Source organism: Natator depressus, chromosome 2 (genome assembly GCF_965152275.1).
Source record: "Natator depressus isolate rNatDep1 chromosome 2, rNatDep2.hap1, whole genome shotgun sequence".
NCBI classification, from domain to species: Eukaryota; Metazoa; Chordata; order Testudines; family Cheloniidae; genus Natator; species Natator depressus.
In genome coordinates this window covers 176,987,611-177,010,673 of record NC_134235.1, presented here as the reverse complement: position 1 = coordinate 177,010,673, position 23,063 = coordinate 176,987,611, and the positions used below count along the sequence as shown (strand labels likewise).

General features: G+C 43.4%; 1 protein-coding gene across 2 annotated transcripts in view; it reads left to right on the top strand.

Moving 5' to 3' along the window:
• BMPER (BMP binding endothelial regulator) overlaps window positions 1-23,063 on the top strand; it is a 190,821-nt gene that overhangs the window by 164,025 nt on the left and 3,733 nt on the right. For both annotated transcript variants that reach the window (XM_074943256.1, XM_074943255.1), the window contains exon 14: window positions 12,339-12,469. In XM_074943256.1, coding sequence (XP_074799357.1) covers window positions 12,339-12,469 — 131 coding nt within the window. The remainder of the gene's footprint in view (window positions 1-12,338; window positions 12,470-23,063) is intronic.

Here is a 23,063-nt window from a genome sequence, read left to right as displayed (position 1 = left end):
GGAATTGCATTCCAAAACTTGCACTGCAAGGAACCAAAGTTTAATGGAAAATGCTGAAAAGATCCTATTTTTTTTTTAAATTCCTTCTATTTATCATACTGTATTTTATGTTTTTCCTGTTCTCTCCTCTTTTCTTGCTAGGGATATTGGCATGAAAACAGGATCTTTGTTTTCAGAGAGTTAATCTGCTCATGATTTCTTGGTCACATGGGCCCTGAGGCGCCCCACCTGTGGAAAAATCCATGGGAGCAGAAAAACTACTGCCTAGTTGGTACCACATGCACACCTTTCATCTAAGGTGCTCGATGTGCTTCATGTGTAGCAGTGAATTAAGTTTAACACCCCCACAGGGAAGTAGATTAGTAAATAAGTATTATAATCCCCATTTTACAATTGGAGAATCTGAGGCACAGAGAGATTAAGTGACTTGCTCAAGACCCTGCAGGAAACTAGTCAGAAATAGAGCACACAAATGGTTGAGGATTAGAATTCAGGTAAGCAGGATCAGATGGACTCTTATAATAAAAGATCCTGTTTTCAGTCAAATATTCTGAATATAGAACAAAGAATGAAACAGCTTTTAAAATACAGTATGGGCCTGCTCCTGCAAAGGCACTGGGAATTTGGCTTTTGTTTTCAGTTGGAGCAGGATCAGGGCTTATCTGCAGAAAGAGATAGCTGTCTAAATAGAATTTCCATCTGGAGACCGTGGCTTTTTAAATGCTCTGCAGCCACCTAGAGGAAGAATAAGTTTGATTTTCATTAATTTTGTGTGGGTTAAGTCAGGGAGGGTGCTGTAATGAGTAATGACTGTGAGACTTTAAACTAGACAACCTGTTTATTATTACTATCACAAGACCTCCTAGGATATGAACACAGTGAATCATCATCAGAAGCTGATGATAACTTCAGTTGTGTTTATATTTTGGAAACAGTTCTCGCTCCTTGCTCTCATTTTGCTTTTCATTGCATGTGATGTATTTTTTGTTGGGCACTTCCAGATACTGCACCATTGCTTTCTTTTTTCTTTTTCTTTTTTTAATGGAAATAAGGAAATGATCTATTGTGACTTTTTTTTTAAAATAGAGGATCTAAACTTTGCAGTGTTCCCACTATAGCAATAATCTCTTTATTTTGTTTATATTTCACTGGAGCTGTGGCTTTAAAAATCTCCCCGCAATTTCTGAGGCTTTAAAAATTGTTTAGAAAAATCCTGAAAAATCTCTGGCTTTTGTCATCATTTTTCAAATGAGGGCAGCCCTATACACTGGTGAGCTTTCTGACTAGTAGAATAACTGGTGCAGTGATAAGACTTGATTGATTTTCCACCATGTTTGCAGAGTGTGAAAAAATTGTATCTTTTTTATGCCTATGAATATTTATGTCTCTCTCGCTCTGTAGATAGCATAATTTTAAAAAAGAGCTTCTAGTTGTACCTGCAAAAACCCTAAGCCTGCTTTAAAAATCAAGCCAAGACGAAGAGAAAAATATAAAGTTATACATATTATGTACTTCTAAGGCTGCTTAATATTATTGATTTTTTTTCCCTGGCAGAGGAGACTGAAAATTTCATTATGTTGCAGTGGCTCTGCACCTGCAATGCAATTTGCGATAACAGCCTTAGTGTTGAGCATATACATATATATGTAATATAAGACCCTGAGATAGCAGAATAAGTAATAGGTAACTTTGATTGGTATAACACTGCAAAATAGTTCTGTGTGTGTGGGGGGGGTTGTTGGGGGTGGGCAGGTTTGGCCAGAAGAGTCCGGCAATTATTACAATCCTAGTTATACCCCCAATGAGGAAGTGATGACGAGAAAATACCTGTCAGGTGTGAGAAAGGGGTACACCTGGTCCTATGGAAGACCTATGAAAGATCTTTAAGAGCTGACCTATGTTTTTTATCATTGAACTCAAATATGCTTTTATATGCAATGCTCCCTCCTATCATTTTTCCTCCATGTGGTTTTACAGATGGACATACTCATCATTATCTGCATTACCAGACATAACATTGGAGCAGTTTTTACCACATTTTAGGATATATATTTGCAAACAGATGAACACAGATGTGAATTAGCGAAACTGATATGTGGTTTGCAGACACTGAGTTCCTCTATTGCAGATGGGAGTCGTAAAATTCCCTTCTCTTTCTTTATATTGGTCTACATATCCTATGCATGTTGCCTTTCTGTAACAAGATCAGGGAGATGCCTGCTCCAAAGCAGACTTATTGAGGTCCTTTTACTCTTCATCTCAACCACACATCTAGGTTGTAGATGACTTCAGAGGGCCAAATCCTGTTTGCATTAGTTACACTGAAATTAATGGGACTACTTGCATGAATACTGCTAACAAGATTAAGATAAGCAGGATTTGACTGGCATGCTGCAGAGTGCCCAGCTATTGGCCCCTTGTCTGAAAGACGTTAAGATATGAACTCTACAGGCTTACTCTAGTACAAAAATGTTCTTAATGAGGAGCCCCTTACGATGTTTCTCCCTTTAAGAGCTAGATTTTGATCAGCCCTACACCAATACACACAAGGAGGAAGAGGGCACAAAATGCCTCCTGTGTCCTGAAAAGGGGTGGAATGAGTGTGGGACCATGGCCCCAGACCTCCTGCACCCCAGTTAATGGAGCTGGCCGGCATGGAAGTAAGTGCCTGATGGACCGTTTCAAAGGGTGGTGGATCTGCTGCTGTACTGTGTGTTTCCCTGCAGCTCCAGAAAACATTCTGACCGAGTCAGGCAGAATTCTGCCTGAGGCTGAGTGTAGGGACCTGATTGTCTTCTTCAGCCCGACTTCAAGTGTTTTTTACTGAAGAGCTTTTATACAGGCTTTCCTTTTCAAGAACCTGGATTTTATAGCACAAAACAGACAAAGCCCACCCAGTGCATCATGGGGAGACTATTATGAGAAAATGAGAGGGCTTTTCTTTTCTTTTTTGTTTTAACTGCCTTTAACACTGGCTCCAGATTCAAAGAAGATTGAGGTGCGTGTTAGGGTTGTGCAATCCTGAGAACTTTATTTTGTGTGGTTTTAGAAAATGTTCCAGGGCATTTCATTATTCATTTTATAAGATTAATGCGGAGTATTGTTGGTTAAAGCAATAAAAAGCAAATCTGGCTCAGAGTTCTCATTGTATAAAGGTTAATAATACATATATAATAGTTCTTGGCACTTTTAAGAAAGCCTTTGGTTAATATTTTTAGTAGCACATATTGTAGGTTTTTAGGGATGGGTTACGCAGCATACTATAAATTTAAAAGGTTTTACACTGGCCTGCATTTATTGCGTTGAGTTGAAAAATAGCATATTTTCTTACATTTTGGATGGGAAGTGTGGGTTCTGAAATTGCACACCCAGAAATATTTTGAAAGGAATGGCATGTGCTGAGAAATCCAAAATGCATTGTAGGTTTTTTCCAGGACTTTGAAGGTTAAAAAAAAATATCATTGAATTTGAATATACCCCAAATTACAAAACTCCTTTAATGAACATATTTGGAAGGATCCTTTGGCAGTGGAAGGGTGAATAGGGGCATCTTCTACAGTTTTAACTAACTCAGAGTGCCAAGTGTGTGTGTGTGTGTGTGTATGTGTGTGTGTGTGTATGTGTGTATATATATAAATAAAAATATGGAACGGGAAGCTTGGCATTCACAGAAAGTTACATTAGAACTGTAGAAAGTATATTCGTGTAACACACATGCCCAGGAAACTTCAGCTCAGATGCAGCATCCAGTTTATAGTGAGATTCTGCATCTCACCAGATTTTTCATCTGGACTGTCTGAGGCACAAAGAGTTCAAGTAACTTAGCCACGGTCACATAGTAAGTCTGCAGTTTAGATAAGTTTGAATCCCAGACCCTTCTGGTTCCTAGCCCATTACTGCAACCTATAAACCACGGCTGCCTTTGCAACCTGGAATTCCCAGGAACAGTCGCGGAACTCTCAAACATTCTAGCCAATGCCCCTTTTTAAAAGAATGAGAGCTCTCTACAGTAAACATCTCTGGGCTGCAGTTTTCAGATCTGGCCAAGCCGTGCTCAACACAGGACTCAAGGAGAGAGAGGTTGCATGAAGCCTTTATGCTCCCACACTCCCAGTGAGCAAGTTCAGCAACCTGGTGGCTGGGGGTCCAGAAAGGGGAAGTGAAGATTCAGTTATGCTGGCTTTATTCCACCTGGGGATTCCCCCATTTCAGAGGAATCCCTATGTGATGGATATACAAACACCACACCAGGTAAGAAGGGGTTGAGAAGCAAGCAGCCTTGCCCCAATGCACCTACAGGCATGCTAGTCTTGGAGGAGGAGCCTTGAAAAGGAGAAGCTGAGTTCAGAAGGCCCCAGCCTAGGGAGGTATAGATCTCTCAGCCTCTGCTCCCAGAAAAGAGCATGGGAGAGAGTCACAGCTATGTTGGGTGGCCTGCAAGCACTGAGTGGTTGGGCAGATGGCTGGAGGATCCTGGTAGGATAGAGAAGTTGGTGCTGCTCCTATTTATGTTAATTTAATTTCCTTTCCTTTGTTGCCTTGAGAACTAGAACTAAGGTCTGAGCCCTGGGACAGACAACCCCACCCACCCAACTGAGAAATTGAGCTCCCCGAGGTGAAAGCAGGCTGATGTAGGAAGTAGCTCAGGAAAGAAGCGTGACCAAGGTGCCCTTACCCACCTGCTACAAGGATCCCTGGGCTAGAACCCAGGGTAGAGGGAGGGACTGAGTTTCCCTGCAGCCTTACCGGGAAGACCCCAAACACAAGGGGACAGAAAGAATATTGGGCCTGGACAGGGCTGTCAACCTGGTGTGAAGCACTGAGATTACCCCGAAAGGGGTGAGACTGAAGGTGACCCGGCTGGAGGGTGAAGTCCCAGGGCAAAAGGGGACCACCAGTAGATCTGGTTGGCAGGACTACAGAGAAGAAACCTTGGAATGCCATACTTAGCCCCAAGATGATGTGCTGGATAGCGAGTCACTTTGCCACACCCCAGTTGCTTGATGTAAGGCCGGTTTATACTGTTCTTCAGTGTTGGAGCTGCCCAGACGGGATAAAGATCTGGCACTCTAGTCTTGAAAGAAATGACCCATGAAAAATGACTAATCTTTAGCGTACTAGGCAGTTCTGTTCCCTAGGCAGGTGTTTTGAATGCATTGGGAATGATGTAATGACTTCTGTATTTTGCTCAGGCTCCAAAATTACCTTTCAGCATGAGTTATTTGCTGCTCTGGTGTTAGTGTCAGTATCTTCCTGAGAGAGACTCAAGAAATAAGTATCTTCAGCTCCAAACACCAAGCTTCAGACTTGAGTAATTGTCCCCCCACCCCACCCCACCCCCACATACACACCCAAAAAGAAAAAGGGGAAAAGCCACACATACACACACAGTTTACATGAATAAAAGTGAAAGAGTGAACATTTCTATTATATTTTGGGGTGTGGCATCCTCTTCCCTTCTGAGCTTCCTTCTATACAGTACTTGGGAACAACAAATAATGAAAACCCTTGAGAGGCCTTTGTTTAAAACAAAAACAAAACCCACCAAACCCTTATAACAGTTTTAAAACAATTTTGTTTTCTTTTTTTCCTTATGAGGGAAGAAAAATGAGGTCTCATTGTGGATCAGGGGAAAAACTCCTGCATCTTGCTGCTGAACTGTGAGCACTGAAATGTGATTAAGGCAGTGACTTGCTTGGCTGCCATATAGACTTTGGATGTCTTCACTGCTGGTGTTAAATTAGGTGAGACAGCCACTAAATCTTGGATTGTGCAGTCTAGTAAATGGAGTTCTCCTAAGACAACTATCTGCCAGGATGCTGGGCTTGCTGAATGATCCTTGTCTTTGAAATGGTGGCTCTTCGAACGGTCTTCTCAATTTGTAAATGTACAGCTAATCCCATTTTCCACCCGTCTAACTGAGGTATGGGTTAGATTATGGAAGGCTACACACTGTAAAGGAAATGTGGTGTTTAAAATTTAGGCCTTCAGTTTGGCTGGTATCTGTTTTTAAATCCAAAATGCTCATGTCTTTTAACTTGACTTTCATGTTGCCTTTCATCTATGCAGTGCCTTTGCTTGGAGGTACTGATATGTTTTCATATGTGCTACACACCATATCAGTGTTGTGAAAGGAAAGGAGTAAAATATTAAATGAAAAAGACAGTCTCTCTTAGTGATTGATTTTTTTTTTTTGACTTCTTGTTCCCTGTGAAGTAAAGGGAACTGCAGATGTTCAGTGAAAAACACCAAACATCTGCAATTTCAATACTGCCCAGCATTGTAAGAGGCAGCAGCAACCACTGTGCTGCTCTTCTGTTCTGGTCTTTTCTTTTTTTAATAGTACATTTAGCATAGGATTCATTTCTCTGCCCTCTTGTGGGACTTGGACACTTTCCATGGTTTAATGTGAAAAAGGCCTTTAGCTGAAGAAGTGCAGTCCTCTGGTTTGCTTTGAAGACGTGGGAGCAATGTGGGCTGTCTAATGCAAGGGTGTGTCTGACAGCTGCCGGATGCCTTCACTTTCATGGATTTCCCCTTGCAACAGTTTGTGATTATACACACCCTATTAGTGCCATCTTTCTCTCTCTCACACACACACAAAGTATATACAGCATCAAAAGGAATCCAGTTTGAGATATTTGTCCCCAGCAAAAGAGTAAACAACTGGCTGCTCCAGGCCAGTGATTTGAAAAGGGCCCCAGTTTACTCTGAAGTATCCTCAATATAGGAAGTTAAGGCAGAAAAGAATAGAGTTTAGGTCCTGAATGAACCCACTTCTTCCTCAGCCTGAACAAAATGCAAGCAGATTTGAAGTCCTGTTGTCTTTTCATTCTAAACTCTATTTAGTCTTACTCTCGCCCTGTATAATACCACTTCCATACTTGGTAGACCTAAAGATGCATTCCACTGCAGTCTCATCTGTAGTAGACAAGAGAAGGGGTGTATCTTTCTAAATTGATCAGTCCCACTCCAGCCGCGGGCACCAGTCCATTATTTACATAAGCCCACAAATTAGTTAATCACTTCTTGTTATCAAGAAGGTTCCTTTCTGAAGAACAGCACATCCAAACTGAAGTCGGAGAACACTGCAGGGTATACCGAAGGTTATAGGAACAGAATGAGGAGTTTCACTGCCCTGTTTGAATTCAGGATTGTTCTGATGCTTACAGAGATCATCTTAATGAATTTGGACACAATGTTTCTTGTAATATCACACAAGTGCCTGGTGGTTTGACAATAGGTGGTTATTTGTATGTACAGACGCTCCCCAGGTTATGCAAGACTCGACTTACGCAGATTCGCACTTGCGGAAAAGTGCATAAGCTAGAAATAGGAGTTAGGTTTTTTTGTTTTTTGCATAACGTTTGGGTATATGTTTCCGACTTATATTCCGCAAAATTCGAGTTACGCAAGGCTTTCCAGAACAGAACAATTGCATAAGTCAGGGAGCGTGTGTATCCAAAAATAAACTAATTATATTAATTTACATAAGGGCAGTGTGCCTGCTCTTTCAGCCAGTGTGTGCCCCTGAACCACCTTGTAGTGTCATCAGGGAGCTGTTTTCTAACCCCCATGTTGTGTAGTTTTTGATCCCTGTGTAGGATTTTGTCGTACTGCTAAAGGTGGTGAAACTGGGGAGCTGGGGTGGGGGGAAAGGGAAGATATATATTTAAAACCCTAATGTGTCTTTAAAATCAGTTTAATCTAATTTAGGACCACAAATACTAAAATGCCTTTATCATAATCATATTTTTATTGCATGGTGTCACTACAGCGCAAAATTAAGGCTGTTTTGGTTGCCTTACTGCACTTCCTTACCTAACACATTTGGATTTTTTTTTTAAGTGTAACCTTAACTCTGAATTTCCTGGGCTTGGTTATGGGAATGTTACAATACGTCTGTAATGTTTTTATCTTAGGTTACTGATGTGTACTCTCAGGGCTGGTCTAGGGGCAGGCAATCATGGCCATCAGCCTGGGTGCCAACTTCTAGCTATATTGCTGTGCCACTTGGGTGTGTGGTGTGTGTGGCTTTTGCTCCACTGATTGACTGGCCACCTTTAATTTATTTATTTAGACTTGGTTGCTCTAGTGGAATAGGGGAGGGACACCGAAAAGGTTTTCTGCTCTGGTTGGCAAAATGTCTTGGACTTTTCCTGTATACACTCAGTCTTAAGTCTAATTAAACAAAAGTTTTCACCTTGGAATAGAATTGGAACACTTCAGAGGACAGCAAAGTCAAAATGTTCCATTATTAGAGAATATACTATCATAAGAAAATGGTGTTTCTTTGGGTGAAACTGGGCTTCAGTTGTAGGGCATGGACACTCCCTAAGCCTCCAGATACATCCCTATAGCTATCTGTTTATTAGTGTCTCCTAATTTATTCGATAGAATCAGAGGAGATGCAAAGAAGAGATGGGGGAGGTGAGCGGAACTTTGAAATCATTCACTGGAGTGCAGGAAATGGCTCAGCAGCAAAATAGAAAAAAGAAAACAAAAATCAGTGTCTACATCACAAAGATTTTTTTTTTGACACAGATCAGCATTAGAACTTGTAAATTGCATTCAAGAATCTATGGTTTGTTTGTTTTCTGGGCAGGGAGTAGGAGGCATGCTGCTTGTTTGGTAGGGGAAGTTTCAATAACTAGAACAAACCAAACCAAACAAAAACACAAACTCCCAATGGAAATCTAATAAGATTGAAATTAAGAATTTTACTGACATGTAAGAAAAATATTTTTTTTAAAACTGACCCAGAGTATTTACCCTATTTTCTCTCAATCATTCGGGCTTCAGAGAAAAAGCATCTTTTGCCTGAAGTTCTCCCAAAAAGCTGCCCTTTCAATCACACGAAAGGATTGCCTGGAGTTCCCAGCTTGGACCACGAGAGGGAAGTAGTGACTGTATTTTGCTATCTAATAGGTCAAATACTTTCTCCCTTGTAGCTTCAGAAGTGATTTTTTTAAACAAACAATTTCAATATTAATTTATTACTTTTGTTACTAAAGAATCTCATTAGAAAAAATGTCTCTGTTTTGATGATGGACGAATATTAACTTTTATACAGTTTTGTTTACTTTTAGTTTTGTTAAATAAGTACAAAAATGATCAGCAGTGATAATTAATTAACAAAGCAAAAACAACACACATACCCCTTGTGATTGTACCTCAGCCAAACCAGAGGATTGGGCCCATCAGCTCTTCCCAGGATTATACAACTCACGGAAGTAGAAATAACTTGAAGCCAATAAGAGTGGAGTAAATTAGAGAACTGTTCATTCTAACACTCATATGTTATCTTTCTTAGGGAATATTTAATGTTACCCATACCAGCCTTGATGCTTATCCAGGCAGAAAGGAGTGGCTAAGAACTAGAGCTGTTTGGATCTGGATCCAAACTAGTCCAAAGTCTATGGGTGTTTGAAACTGGAGTTGTGGGTTTGGCTCATTTAGACGCATTGTTTTGTGCATGGAGACTTATCTTTAACTTAAGGCGACTGATCTGGCTTGGTGTTGGAACTGGCATTCTTCTCTGTGGCCAGAAACTCTCACAGCAGGAAGCTCTGTGATTTTTGTGTTCTCAAAACCAGATGAAGTGACTCAAAAGTAACGTTTTATAAGTCCCAGAGTGGAAACTCAGCATGCACACAGCCAGCCTGCCATAAGCAAGCATGATCCTACCTCCCCCACTCCCCAACACCTTGGATATCAATAATATAATAATTATTGTATGAATAATTATACATAATAGTAAAAGCTGATAAGGCAAGGTTAGTTGAGGATAACAGGATGCCTAGGAGAGAATAAAACTATCTTGATATCTTAACAGGTCTTCAGGAAATACAACAGACTCTCTTTGCAACAGTAATTTCCTGTGATAGCACATCAGGAATCTTTTTTGTGAAATGAGATATATTAGTTGCCACATGCCTGGTTTTCAACTGGAAAGTCTGGTCGAAAGGGGACCTGTGCAGCTCCAGTCAGATGTACTGACCAGATACCAAAAGTCTGGTTACTGCGGGTGGGGGAGAGGTGCAGGCTCATCATCCCGCAACAGCCCCTGCTCAGCCAGGGCCACCTCCAACCTCCATCTTGTGGGCAGGCAGGCTCTGCATCAGGGGCTGCATCTCCTGACCCAGCCCTGGAGCAGAGGGAGCCGAGCTGGTGAGGGAGGGGAGGAAGGTGGAGAGGATCAAGTGACAAGGAAGGGGGAGAGGGAAGCAGCCAGGGATGGGGAGAGAGAGGTGGGTGGGGGCATGGCCTTGGGGAGAGGCGGGGCCTCAGGGAAAGAGGCGAGGCAGGGACAGAGGGAGGTTCCTGTGCTCCTGCTGTAGTGTCTGGTTTTCGGACATTAGAAAGTTGGCAAGCCTTGAGATATACCTCCTAAATGATATGGGGAAGATGGAACCACTTATGTTCAGTAACAGTGCCTGATGCATTCAGAGCACTGCTTTGGGATGTCAATGAAGATTTGCGGGCATGCTGTGGTAGGACGATACTCATCAAGGGGAACTTGTTCAGTGAATCGTACATAGGGCGGCGAGTCTGTCATGGAAGTCACGGATTCTGTGACTTTCCGTGACCTCCATGACTTCTGCAGTGGCTGGTGCTAGCCCAGGGGCTGCCAGAAGCAGCAATTTGGGTGTGTGGGAGGGGTCTCAGGGATAGGGGAAAGGGTTTGGGGTGTGTGTGTGGGTGCTTACCTGGGGTGGGGGGGCCACCCTGAAGCTCCTGCAGGGCCTGCCCCTGCAGCTCTCATTGGCTGTGGTTCCCCGCCAATGGGAGCTGCAGCAGCTGGCGCTTATGGCGGGAGCAGCAGAGGAGCCCCTGCCTCCGCCGTCTAGGAGCTGCAGGGACAGAGCTGGTAGTAAGCCCCGCCAACCTCTCCCCCAGTACCAGCAGGGGTCCCAGGTCACCTCCCCCAGCACCCGTGGCACCGCTGCCCAAGTTTTAGACATGGTGGGTATTTTTAATAAAACTCATGGAGAGGTCACAAGCCTGTGAATTTTTGTTTGCAGCCTGTGACCTGTCCATGACTTTTACTAAAAATACCCGTGACTAAAACATAGCTTTAATCCTACGTGAACAAAATAGGGGATGAACCTGAATACTAAAATGGGAAATGATTTTCAGATAGCTGAGCACTGCCACGGGCTCCCACTGACTTCACTTAGAGTTATGGATGCCCAGCACCTCTGAAAATCAGTCCCTTAACGTTTCCAGCACACTGCAACAATATAAAGCATACACAAACGGCAAACTTTGCAAATCCATTGCCTCTTATCAGTTCTTGTATTTTCAGCCTGTGCCTATTTGACACATGCTCTAGATGAGCTAATTTTGTATACAGACATGTGCAGTAGCAGATTTACTTACTCCAATGGTTTATGATTATTCAGTGAAATAAGATGGTTGAATTGAGAGCTGAATGAATAATTGGTTCTTAGGGAGTTTTGTGGCTTTTGGTTTTGGGGCTTTGTTTTTTTTCATGTTTTGTTTTGACTTGGTGATCGACCTGAAAAGTCCAGAAAAAAAAAATTGATTTGTTTCAAGCCAAAACTAACATTTTTCAGTTTTTCTCACTGAAACAAATTTTTTTTTCAGGTTTCTAGCTGTTACATTTTTGAGGTATTTGTACATGTAAATCTCTTTAAAACCAACTCTAGCTAAATTTCAAAACGAAAAATAAAAAAATGTCAAAATGAAATATTTTAACATTTTCAAAATTTTAATTTTAATATATCTGGCCAAAGGTATTTGCCAAATTTGAGCCAAATTAATTAATAGCTTTTGTCATCCTGTAATTGCATTTTTCAGTGACTTTACTATTCAACTGAAAATTTTTGCTGTGCTCTAGTTGTTTCATGAACCCTGAGGGCTTCATAGCATAGTAACTGTGTGTGTCTTCATTGCTCCTTATAATGCTCTTAAATCTGGGAATTAATCTTAAATGTTGTTGCAATAGACATTATTCAGGAGAGCTTTGCTACAAATTGTCTTTGCCTTGCTCCCTAATTGCAGCGTACAGCCTTGGATCCTCATTGCATGGCAGCTCTTGACTCTCATGTTCTGGGCTCTCTACTTTGATATGACTCTCCCGTTGGTGTAATTGGGAGCTCTGAGCATATAGAATAGAGTACAGCAGAACTGCAGAGATTAGACCCTCTATGTGGATTTGGGAGTAAAAAGTGTTCAACCTGTTTGCCATTTCTGCAGCACAGGTTATTGAAGCTTTAAACTGTATATGATTATATAAAAAAATAATTCCAAACCTTGAGGGCTGTTTTTCAAAACTTTTTTTCCTTGTTTGTTTCTGGGCTGTTTTTTTGCAGGTCCTGTGTAACAGATATGTGTGAGTGTCCAGTTCATAAAAACTGCTATTGCGAGTCATTCCTTGCCTATGCCCGAACCTGTCAGAGAGAAGGGGTGAAAGTCCAATGGAAACCTGAGCAGCATTGTGCAGGTAAGCATACTCTGATTGCTTTGTTGCAATTTAATGCACAGTCTGAAGGAAAGAACATTGAAATTTTTTATATCATTATAATGCTGGAGAGGAAAAAATAGAAATCAATAAATGGCTAGGCTAAAATTTGATAAGCAGCCAGCCTACATTCTAAGCTATAGGCGTGTGTCTATAAAATATATATAATCTCTCTCACACACACACACACACACACACACACACACTAGTATGGCATGTTATCGGTATATTGAGAGAGAGAATCCCAGCCTGTCATGGAAATATATAGTGTTCATGTGCATTAATTTTGGTCACTGAGGCAAAGTTCCCATGTGATTTGCACTGCTTTAATGGCAAGTAATTTTTTCCACAAAGAAGAGGAAGTTACCTCCTGTAACTGGAGGTTCTTCGAGATGTGAGATCCCTATCTATATTCCACACATGGGTGCACGTGTGTGCCTTGTGCCTGAATCCGGAAGTGTTTCTTAGCAGTGTCCGTTGACCCGCACGTGTGTTATACGTCTACTCATGCTCCCAGCTGAGGATATAAGAGGTCGTACAGATCAACACCTCTCCAGTCTCTCTCTTACTGTAATGGAATGCAGTCCTCAGCGAAGGGGATGGAGGGCAGGTAGTGGAATACAAACAGAGACGACACATCTCGAAGAACCTCTGGTTACAGGTAGATAACTTCTCTTCTTCGACTGATGGTCTCTTAAGTGTATTCCACATTTGGGTGACTCACGAGCAGTGATCAGTGCGGAGGTGGGTGCGAGGATTCCAGGGGAAGTGCGGTCTGCAGTACAGCCTGGCCCATGGGATGTGTGTTGCTGCTGCTTGTGCGCTGGGATAGTGTGTCATGAACAGGTGAACGGAGCGCCATGTTGCTGCACGAGAGATGCCTTGTCAGGAAACGTCCACCCGTGAGGCCGATGTGGGGGCCTGTGCTTGCATAGCATGTGCCATGACTCTATCAGATGTGGGTATGTTGGATTGGTTGTAGCTAGGGCTGTCAAGTGATTAAAAAAACGAATCGTGATTAATCGCCCTGTAAACAATAATAGAATACCATTTATTTAAATATTTTGGGATGTTTTCTACATTTTCAAATATATTGATTTCAATTACAACGCAGAATACAAAGTATACGGTGCTCACTTTATATTTATTTTTTATTACAAGTATTTGTAAAAAAACCAAAAGAAACAGTATATTTCAGTTCACTTAATACAAGTACTGTAGTGCAATCTCTTTATCATGAAAGTTGAATTTACAAATGTAGAATTATGTACACAAAAAAAACTGCATTCAAAAATAAAACAATGCAAAATTTTAGAGCTTGCTAGTCCACTCAGTCCTACTTCTTGTTCAGCCAATTGCTCAGACAAGCAAGTTTGTTTACATTTGCAGGACATAATGCTGCCCGCTTCTTGTTTACAATGTTGCTTAAACTGCAGCAAGGGAGGTTTAGGTTGAACATTAGGAAAAACTTCCTAACTGTCAGAGTGGTTAAGCAGTGGAATAAATTGCCTAGGGAAGTTGTGGAATCTCCATCATTGGAGATTTTTAAGAGCAGGTTAGACAAACACCTGTCAGGGGTGGTCTAGATAATACTTAGTCCTCCCACAAGTGCAGGAGACTGGACAAGATGACTTCTTGAGGTCCTTTCTGTACTATGATTCTAATGTCACCTGAAAGTGAGAACAAATGTTCTCATGGCACTGTTGAAGCTGGTGTCGCAAAATATTTATGTGCCAGATGCGCTAAAGATTAATATGTCCCTTCATGCTTCAACCACCATTCCGGGGGACATGCATCCATGTGGATGACGGGTTCTGCTCGATAACAATCCAAAGCAGTGCAGACCGACGCATGTTCATTTTCATCATCTGAGTCAGATGCCACTAGCAGAAGGTTGATTTTCTTTTTGGTGGGTTGGGTTCTGTAGTTTCCGCATCTAAGTGTTGCTCTTCTAAGACTTCTGAAAGCGTGCTCCACACCTCATCCCTCTCAGATTTTGAAAGGTTCTTCAGATTCTTAAACCTTAGGTTGAGTGCTGTAGTTACCTTTGGAAATCTCACATTGGTACCTTCTTCGCCTTTTGTCAAATCTGCAGTGAAAGTGTTCTTAAAATGAACAACATGTGCTGGGTCATCATCCGAGACTGCTATAACATGAAATATATGGCAGAATGCGGGTAAAACAGAGCAGGGGACGTACAATTCTCCCCCAAGGAGTTCAGTCACAAATTTAATTAACACATTATTTTTTTTAACAAGCATCATCAGCATGGAAGCATGTCCTCTGGAATAGTGGCTGAAGCATGAAGGGGCATATGAATGTTTAGCACATCTGACACGTAAATATCTTGCTGTGCTGGCTACAAAAGTGCTTTGCAAATGCCTGTTCTCATTTTCTGGTGACATTATAAATAAGAAGAGGGCAGAATTATCTCCTGTAAATGTAAACAAACTTGTTTGTCTTAGCGATTGGCTGAATAAGAAGTAGGACTGAGTGGACTTATAGGCTCTGAAGTTTTACATTGTTTTGTTTTTTGAGTGAAGTTATGTAACAAAAAAAAATCTACATTTTTAAGTTGCACTTTCATGAGAAAGAGATTGCACTACAGTACTTGTATGAGGTGACCTGAAAAATATTATTTCTTTTATCATTTTTACAGTTCAAATATTTGTAATTAAAATAATATTCACTTTGATTTCAATTATAACACAGAATACTCTCTCTCTCTCTCTCTCTATACATATATATGAAAATGTAGACAAACATCCAAAATATTTAACAAATTTCAATTGGTATTCTATTGTTTAACCGTGCGATTAAAACTGCATGATTAATTTTTTAATCATGATTAAATTTTTTGAGTTAATCGTGTGAGTTAACTGTGATTAATTGACAGCCCGAGTTGTAGCATTCACAGAGGTACCTAAGACCAGTTTGGAAATGCAAAAGGGTTGAATCCTGGGGAGGTAGAGCACCAGTGCACGTCAGACATCAAGGGAGTGCAAGGCTCTTTCAGTAGGGGAGGTGTGTGGTTTGGGGTGGAAAACTGGCAGGTGTATGCACCGATTTAGGTGGAATTCAGACACCACTTTTGGGAGGAATTTAGGGGGCAGCCGTAAGACCACCTTGTCCTTGTGGAATATTGTGTAGGGGGAGTCCGCCATCATAGCTGTGACTTCACTGACTCGTGTGGGCGAGGTAATGGCCACCAAGAAAGTCACTTTCATTGAGAGGTGGGAGAATGAGCATGTTGCTCAAAGGGTGGCTTTGTGAGGGCAGAGAGAATGAGATTATGATCCCATGGCAGCGTGGGCTTTAGTATTGGTGGAAAGGTGTTGAGTAAATCTTTCACGAAGCTGATAGTGGTGGGATGCATAAACACTGAGGAGCTATCCATAGGAGGCAGAAAGGCAGTGAGTGCTCCCAGGTGCACTCTAATAGAGTTGAGGGCCAGGTCTGACATCTTGAGGGCAAGGAGATAGTCAAAGACCAGTGGAATAGATACCGTGCTCAGTGAGTGGTGGTGGTGGCAACGGACCCATGCATAGGCATCAACTTCTGTTCCTGCCGGTGGTGCTTGACCCCCCCTTCTGCCCCCAGACCTGCCCCACTCCACCCCTCCCAATAGGCCCCACCCCCTTTCACCCTGCCCCGCCCAAATTCCACCCCCTCCAGTTGTTTGGTGGCGGCTGGGCGGGAAGTGCTGGGAGGTAGGCGGAGGAATGGAGACACAGCGCGCTAGGGTGTGGGGGAGGAGGTTGGCTTCCAGTGGGTGCAGAGCACCCACTAATTTTTCCCCATGGGTGCTCCAGCCCTGGAGCACCCACGGAGTTGGTGCCTGGGGGTGTGCAGAGGTGGAGTGGTGTGCAGGTGGACAGTGTGAGGAAGTCCGTGAACCAGAACGGACAGGGCCAGAATGGGGCTATGAGTATAATGGTGGCTCTGTCCTGGTGAATCTTGTATAGCATCTCTGGCAGGAGGAGAATGGAGGGAAAGTTGTAGCGGAGGTTGCCTGTCAAGGGGAGGAGGAGAGCATTGCCCTGATAGTCCTCTCCTAAAGGCGTCCCTCTGGAGCAATAGAGGGGCAGCTTTTGGTTCTCGTGCGTAGCAAAGAAAATGGGGAATGTCCCACTTCATGAAGAGGTACAGGAGTGTGGCATCAGGTAGCTCTCACTCGTGATTGAGGTACAGAGTCCTGCTGAGCATGTTGGCCCAGGAATTCTTGGTGCCTGGTAGGTACACGGCTTGAAGGGATCAGACCATCATGCGAGGGAGAACAACATGGCCCTGGGAATGGTCCCCCTGGACTCTATATGGTCTCTGTCGGGTCTGTAGATGGAGAAGAGCCAAGCTTGAAGACAATGCACATGGAGATGTATGTGTGGTGTCATGTGAGGGCAGGCTGCCATATGACCAAGGAGGGAGAGACAGTGGTTGACTGTGGTGCGTGGTCTGTGACTCACATCTGCGATGAGGGCTGTCAGTGCTGTGAAGCGGTCTGCTGGGAGAAAAGCCTCACCATGCTGGAGTCAAGTCGCCCCCACCCCCCCATGACATATATCATCATGTAGGTATCAACACTGACTTTTCCTCATTGACGCAGATATCTAGGGATGCCAGGAGATTGCAAAGACAGAGGATTGCATAGGTTGCTTCCTGTTGCAATAGTGTGACCAGGAGCCAGTTGTCGAGATAGGGGAATACCGAGTAGCCTAGGCAGCGCATCTGGGCTGCTACTATGGCAAAGATTTTTGTGAACGCTCTTGGCACTGCTGCTATGCCACATGGGAGGACCCACAATTGGTAATGCGGATGCCCTACCTGAAAATGGAGTAACTTGTGGTGGGCTGGGTGAATGTCCATGTGGAAGTAAGCATCTTTCACGTTGAGAGCCATGAACCAGGCTCCTTCAGGTAGGGAGGGCATAATCAATGCCAGCATGACCCTACCTTATTTGGACTTTTTGATAAATGCATTGAGCACTCGAAGATCTAGACTGGAACGATGCCCTCCGCCCTTCTTTGAGATGAGAAAGTGTGGTGAGTAGAAGCCTTGCCCCCTGTAGTGAAGTGTGTCAGGCTCTGTTGCCCCCTTGAGGAGCAGAGCATACGCCTCTTGTTGGAGGATCAGTTGATGGGATGGGTCCTCAAGGAGGAGGCGGGGGGGGGGGGGCGCAGTGGTCCAGCAGGAAAGAGAGGAACTCTGTGGTGTATCCATGGTGGATGATCTCCAGTACCCAACTGTCCATGGTAATCTTGCCCCAATTGTGGGTGAAAATGGCAAGATGCTCCCAAAGATGACATGGGGTGCTGCCAGGGATGACACATGGAGGGGAGGCACATGGAGATGCCCAGCAGCAATGAGGCAGCTCTCCCCCTGGCAGTGGCACTCTCCCTGTGTCCCTGCAGCCTGGGGGAGGGAGGAAGTCTTATAGTTAAGACTAAGATTTAGTCATGGGTATTTTTAGTAAAAGTCATGGTCAGGTCACGGGCAGTTAACAAAAATTCATGGTCCATGACCTGTCCATGACTTGTACTATATGCCCCTGACTAAATCTTGGGTGCTCTGGGGCAGGGGGTGGCCTTGGGACACCACAGGTGCTGGGGTGGGGGTGGCAGCGTGACCCAGGACTGCCACTGCTGCTGGAGGAGGGACGGTGCGGGGCGGCCCGACAATGCCCTGGCAGTGGCGGGTGCGGCTGGCCCAAGGCTGCTGCAGAAGTCCCGGAGGTCCTGGAAAGTCACAGAATCTGTGACTTCCGTGACCTCCATGACAGACTCGCAGGCTTAATTATAGTTTAGAAAGATGAGTGGGATACTCTCTGCTGGTCAAAGAGCTGTTACTCTGCGATCTGTTCTGGTGATTGTGTGACTCAATGTCTACCCTTGCATCATAATTTTCCATTACATGGAGGATACAATAGCAGGAAGGGATGAATGAAACAGATAAATATATGAGTGCTCCTGAAATCTCTAATTATTCTTTACAAAGGAACAGAGAAATCCAGACAGAATGTGCCTATGTGAATGAACTGCTCCCTAAATGTGGCCCCAGAAAGCATTAATGACGTGTCATTTTAATCCATTGATGCATCCAGTAGCAGGTCAGACTGGAGCCTGAAGAAAACAGCCCTTGCCTTGTTTTCATGAGCTGCCTGGATTCTCTTTACTTTTTATTATTGCAGGACTGCCTAGGATCTCTAGTAATAGACGAGGACCCCACTGTAATAGGCTCTGTCCAAACAGAACGGAAAGATGGCCTCTGCCCCAAAGAGTTTACAATCGATCCATCTCCTGTTTTATACATAGAGATAGAGTGGGGAGTATTAGGAACCAATGAGACAACATTAGTCGTCATGAGAGGCAATAGTTTCAGCACACCAGTGGCCTAACCTAACTTTTACAATTGTAGCAGCTAATGCTCTCTTGCTTCCTTTGAGACAAATGGGAAACTAATGCAATGTTCCCTGTAAGCATGAGCCGGTTGGAATGGCGCTGTATCAGTGAAAGAGACTCTTTTAATAAAGGGATGTCTATAGTGATAGAACGTTTTGCCTTTTTTTCTACAGTGTCATCAAAGATAAGAACTTTCCTAAGGACAAAACACCCCTTGAGACAACATTTTGAGCAAGGGGTGTCCATAAATCCTCTACCAAGGCCTTGAAAGGCTATTAGTCAAGACAACCCTTTCCCCCCCCCCGCATTAAAATGGACATTTGTAGAAACTTCTCACCTCTGTAACATCCCCTCAAAAACACTAGCACCCTTTTTGTGCTTTTTTGGTTGAAAATCCTTGGGGATCTCCTCAGGAAAGTAGCATGTGTTTGAGTAAGTTTCCACTTGATACTCCATTTGGAAGGCAAGACTAAAGTATAGGGGCTGGACTTTTCAAAGGGGGAAATAAGGCCATGTCTCCACAGACAGCAGTGCGGTGGCGTAGCTGTACCAATGCAGCTGTGCCAGGGCAGCACGTCTGGGGAAGACAGTCTATGCTGATGGGAGACATGAACACTTACGTTGGTGTAACTTATGTTGCTTGGGGTGTGAATAACCCCCCCCCCCGAGCTACATAAATTATGCCAACATAGGCTGTACTGTAGACATAGCCTAAGACACTCAAATCTCATTGGGATCTGGGCCTCCTAGCTAGGACTGAGACTTTTTTCAAAGCCAGCTTGGTGATCTGTACGTGCGTTTTTCATTAATTGTAATGGACGTTGTGTCTCTAAATTCCCTGGGATTTGAAAATCCCAGTGATGGCTCAGATTTGCAAAAGGACCTAAGGGGGCCCAAATCACAAAGGGCCTCTACAGTTCCTCCAAAGGGTAATCTTGTTCCCATTTACAAATATCCATGGGCCAGCAGATACTCTGTATTTGATCATCTGACCTTTATTTCAGCTCACACTATCAATATCTGGGTGGTGTCAGGATGGTTCATTTTATACCACAAAACTGTATGGACTGCGCAGGGACCTCATAAAAAATAAAGTGCCTCCATACACTTCTTATGGTAACAACAACCAGTATCAAGGTTTTAAGCTTTAGCTGCCTTTTGTTCAACCCTACCATTACCATTATTTCGTCCTATTTAGGGATAAACATTTCTAGTTATGAAACAATATATATATCATAAAATTTAGTAATCTGTGACTTTCATTTCCTGTTTGACATTTCATAGACTGCAGGATATTTGGAAGGCTCGTGTTCTAATGGGAATGGAGTGTACTTATTAATAAAGTCAGGTTTTAATTATTCTTTTGTGTGTTATAAAACGCAGGTCTCATGTGCTTGCCAATTCTTATACCCAGAATGCTGTATGCCTAGCTCAGGGCTAAATAATATTCTTTAGAATACTTATGCTGTCTGGACTGTCAGCCAAATGGGATGTGCAGGAGACTAAATATATGTTCTGTTCTCTACACACTTTTCCCCCCTCTAACCAGAAAGTGGATCCTCTAGCTACTCATTTTCTAAATGAATAGCACATGTTCACTGCTGTTTAAGGCATACAGTGCACAGGTGATCTAAGATGACACTAAGAGAAGGGTGCGGAGAAGACATTAATGAATGGGAGATTTGTTACAAAAGGATAAAAAGGAAAAAGATGGGTTATGGTATGAAGGGGTTGGTGAGACCAATGTGTAAATTGAGAAGATTTGGAAGGGCAGGAAGGGGTGTGTGGGAAGCAGATGAGTTGAGGGGAGAGTGAGAAGCTATGAGGATGGATATGGGGAATAAGAAAGCATATGAGGGGAAGAGTAAGGAGCTCGGGATGGTGAGAGAAGGGGAGAAATAAGGGAAGGAGGTTTAAGAGGATAGAAAGAGAAGTGAGGGGGCTGGTGAGGGAGTGACAGAGTGGGGGGGAAAAGGAGGTGAGAGAGAGAGTGGGGCAGATGAAGACAGAGGAGAGGTGTTTATGGGGCTGAGGAAGGAAAAGAAACATCCCAGCCAGGATGACTGAGGGGAAGGCAAAGGTATTTGGGCAGTGGAGTATTAACTTTTAGCCTCTGGAGCTCAGAAGACATATGTAGAAGATTCAGTCTGGTAAGGGGGAAGTAATTCCCTGTGAAGGGATGGCTGTGGCAATACTAAAGAAAAGGGAAGGCATGGTTTGGGCAATGATAAGGAGGGAGGTGCAGGTAGTAGAACTGAGAAAGCCACTTCATCCAGGGACTGGCTCTCACGAGCTCTTGTCAGCTAAGTGATTTTCTCCTTTGATTAATTAAGGGTTGTTGTTAGAGGGTGATTCCAGATGTCATCATTTCCACTTGTATGTTGGTTTCAACCAGCTGTTTTGTCCTCCTGGTTCCCTCTCATTTGCAGAATTTAAGTCTAAAGTGCACAATTTTTTTCCCCCAAATAATTTTGTCCCTGGTGGAATTTCTCCTAGCTCTTACTCTAGTCAGTTTCCTCTGTGTGCCTCTGTGAGAGAGGAGAGAGCTTCTAACTTTTTAATGAACATTTGATAGATGTTGGAGCAGTTAGAAATACAGGCAAAACTGTATAATTAAAGGGCTTGTTCAGGTCCCCTCCCTTCCACAGGCAAGAATGCTCCTGAAACGATGAATCCAAATTGTAAGCAGCAAGTACCATGAATGAGGCCCAGACTGGATGTCCTAAGAAACACCAGGAAAGGGAAGGCTGGGCAACAATAACAGAAAAAGCAGCACTCTGTAGTCATTTGGAAATCCTAACTCAGAAAGTTCGGTAGACTTTAGAATGCAGAAAAGCAGCTGGAGGCCGACTTGAGAAAGGCAGCAGTTTGGGACTCTTATTAGACATCAGACATTATCTTAATTAGATTTGTCAGATATCAGTGAAAAACAAAGCGGTTCAAAAGTTCATATTTGATATCTGTGTTTTTGTGCAGTGGAACAACAAGAGACTTTCTCTGCAAGTGGGTAACTAAAAGCTGTAAATTCCCATTAATGCAGTAATAGATACGGACAATTAGGAGCTAGTTGTTAAAAGCCTAAAGTCAGGACCAGATTGTAAGCAGCAATGCCAAACATATGTTCTTGAAGATGAGTGGAAAAATGCTAGTGGACTGGTAATAGTGCAAAATGCTGTATTATTTGCAACATTGATAGTAAGTTTTTGTTTTGTATTAACATATTAGGAAAGTTAACATCACTAGTGTTCAAATTTTTAAAAAGTATTTGCATCAGAAGGTGGATATGAAAGCATCCCTTCTGTTTTCTGTGTCTACATGGTAATGACCCATGTCAACAATCCAGGGGAGGTTTTTAACTGTATATTTAACTTTTTTCCCCCTTTTTTTTCTTTAGTTGTTGGTTGACTTAAAGTCAAAGTGGAATGTTTTGGATCAATCACAATTTAAAATGTGAAATGCCCAAACAGGTTTAAATGTCAGCTATTGTATTTTTCAGTATTTCACTTGCACAGTAATTATCATTTAATTCCCATGCTGTGCCTCCCGCACCCCGTCATGTTTCCTCCTGGGTCCTTGTGCCTGCCCGTTTCCTATACAACAGGGAGTGCGAGCAGGGGGGCAGGGCAAGGGGTGGGGTGGGGGGAAGAAACAGTGGGCAGCGAAAGGGGGATGGGGCAGGGAGAAGAGAAGGGAATGGGGCAGGGGACAATGGGCAGAAGAAAGGGGAGGGGAAGGGAAGAGGATACATGAATGGGCAGGGGGGAAACAGGGGCCTGGCATGTGGCACCCCCTCGGCAGTAGCACGAGCAGGGAGGCGGCCACAGCAGCACCAGAGCAGCGATGTTGCCACAGCAGCTGGTGCCAGAGTGACCCCAGCCAGCAGCAGCTGGGGCTCCATCATTAAGCCATCCCATCCCCCTCCCCAGACCGCCAGCCCAGGTGTCCAGTCCAGGTTGGGGGAGAGAGCCAGTGAGCCATGGCTACAGTGTGCACATGTGTGAGTGCAGGGGCACACCCATACTTTGCACCTCCCCCACCTCAAAATATAGCAGTCAAACTACACCTATGGGTTTAGGTCAGAATTTTTCACCCCCTGAGCTATGTAGCTGGGTCAACCTAGCTTTTTAGTATAGACCTGGCCTTAGTGATTAAAGTCCTAACCTGAGCATGACATCACTACA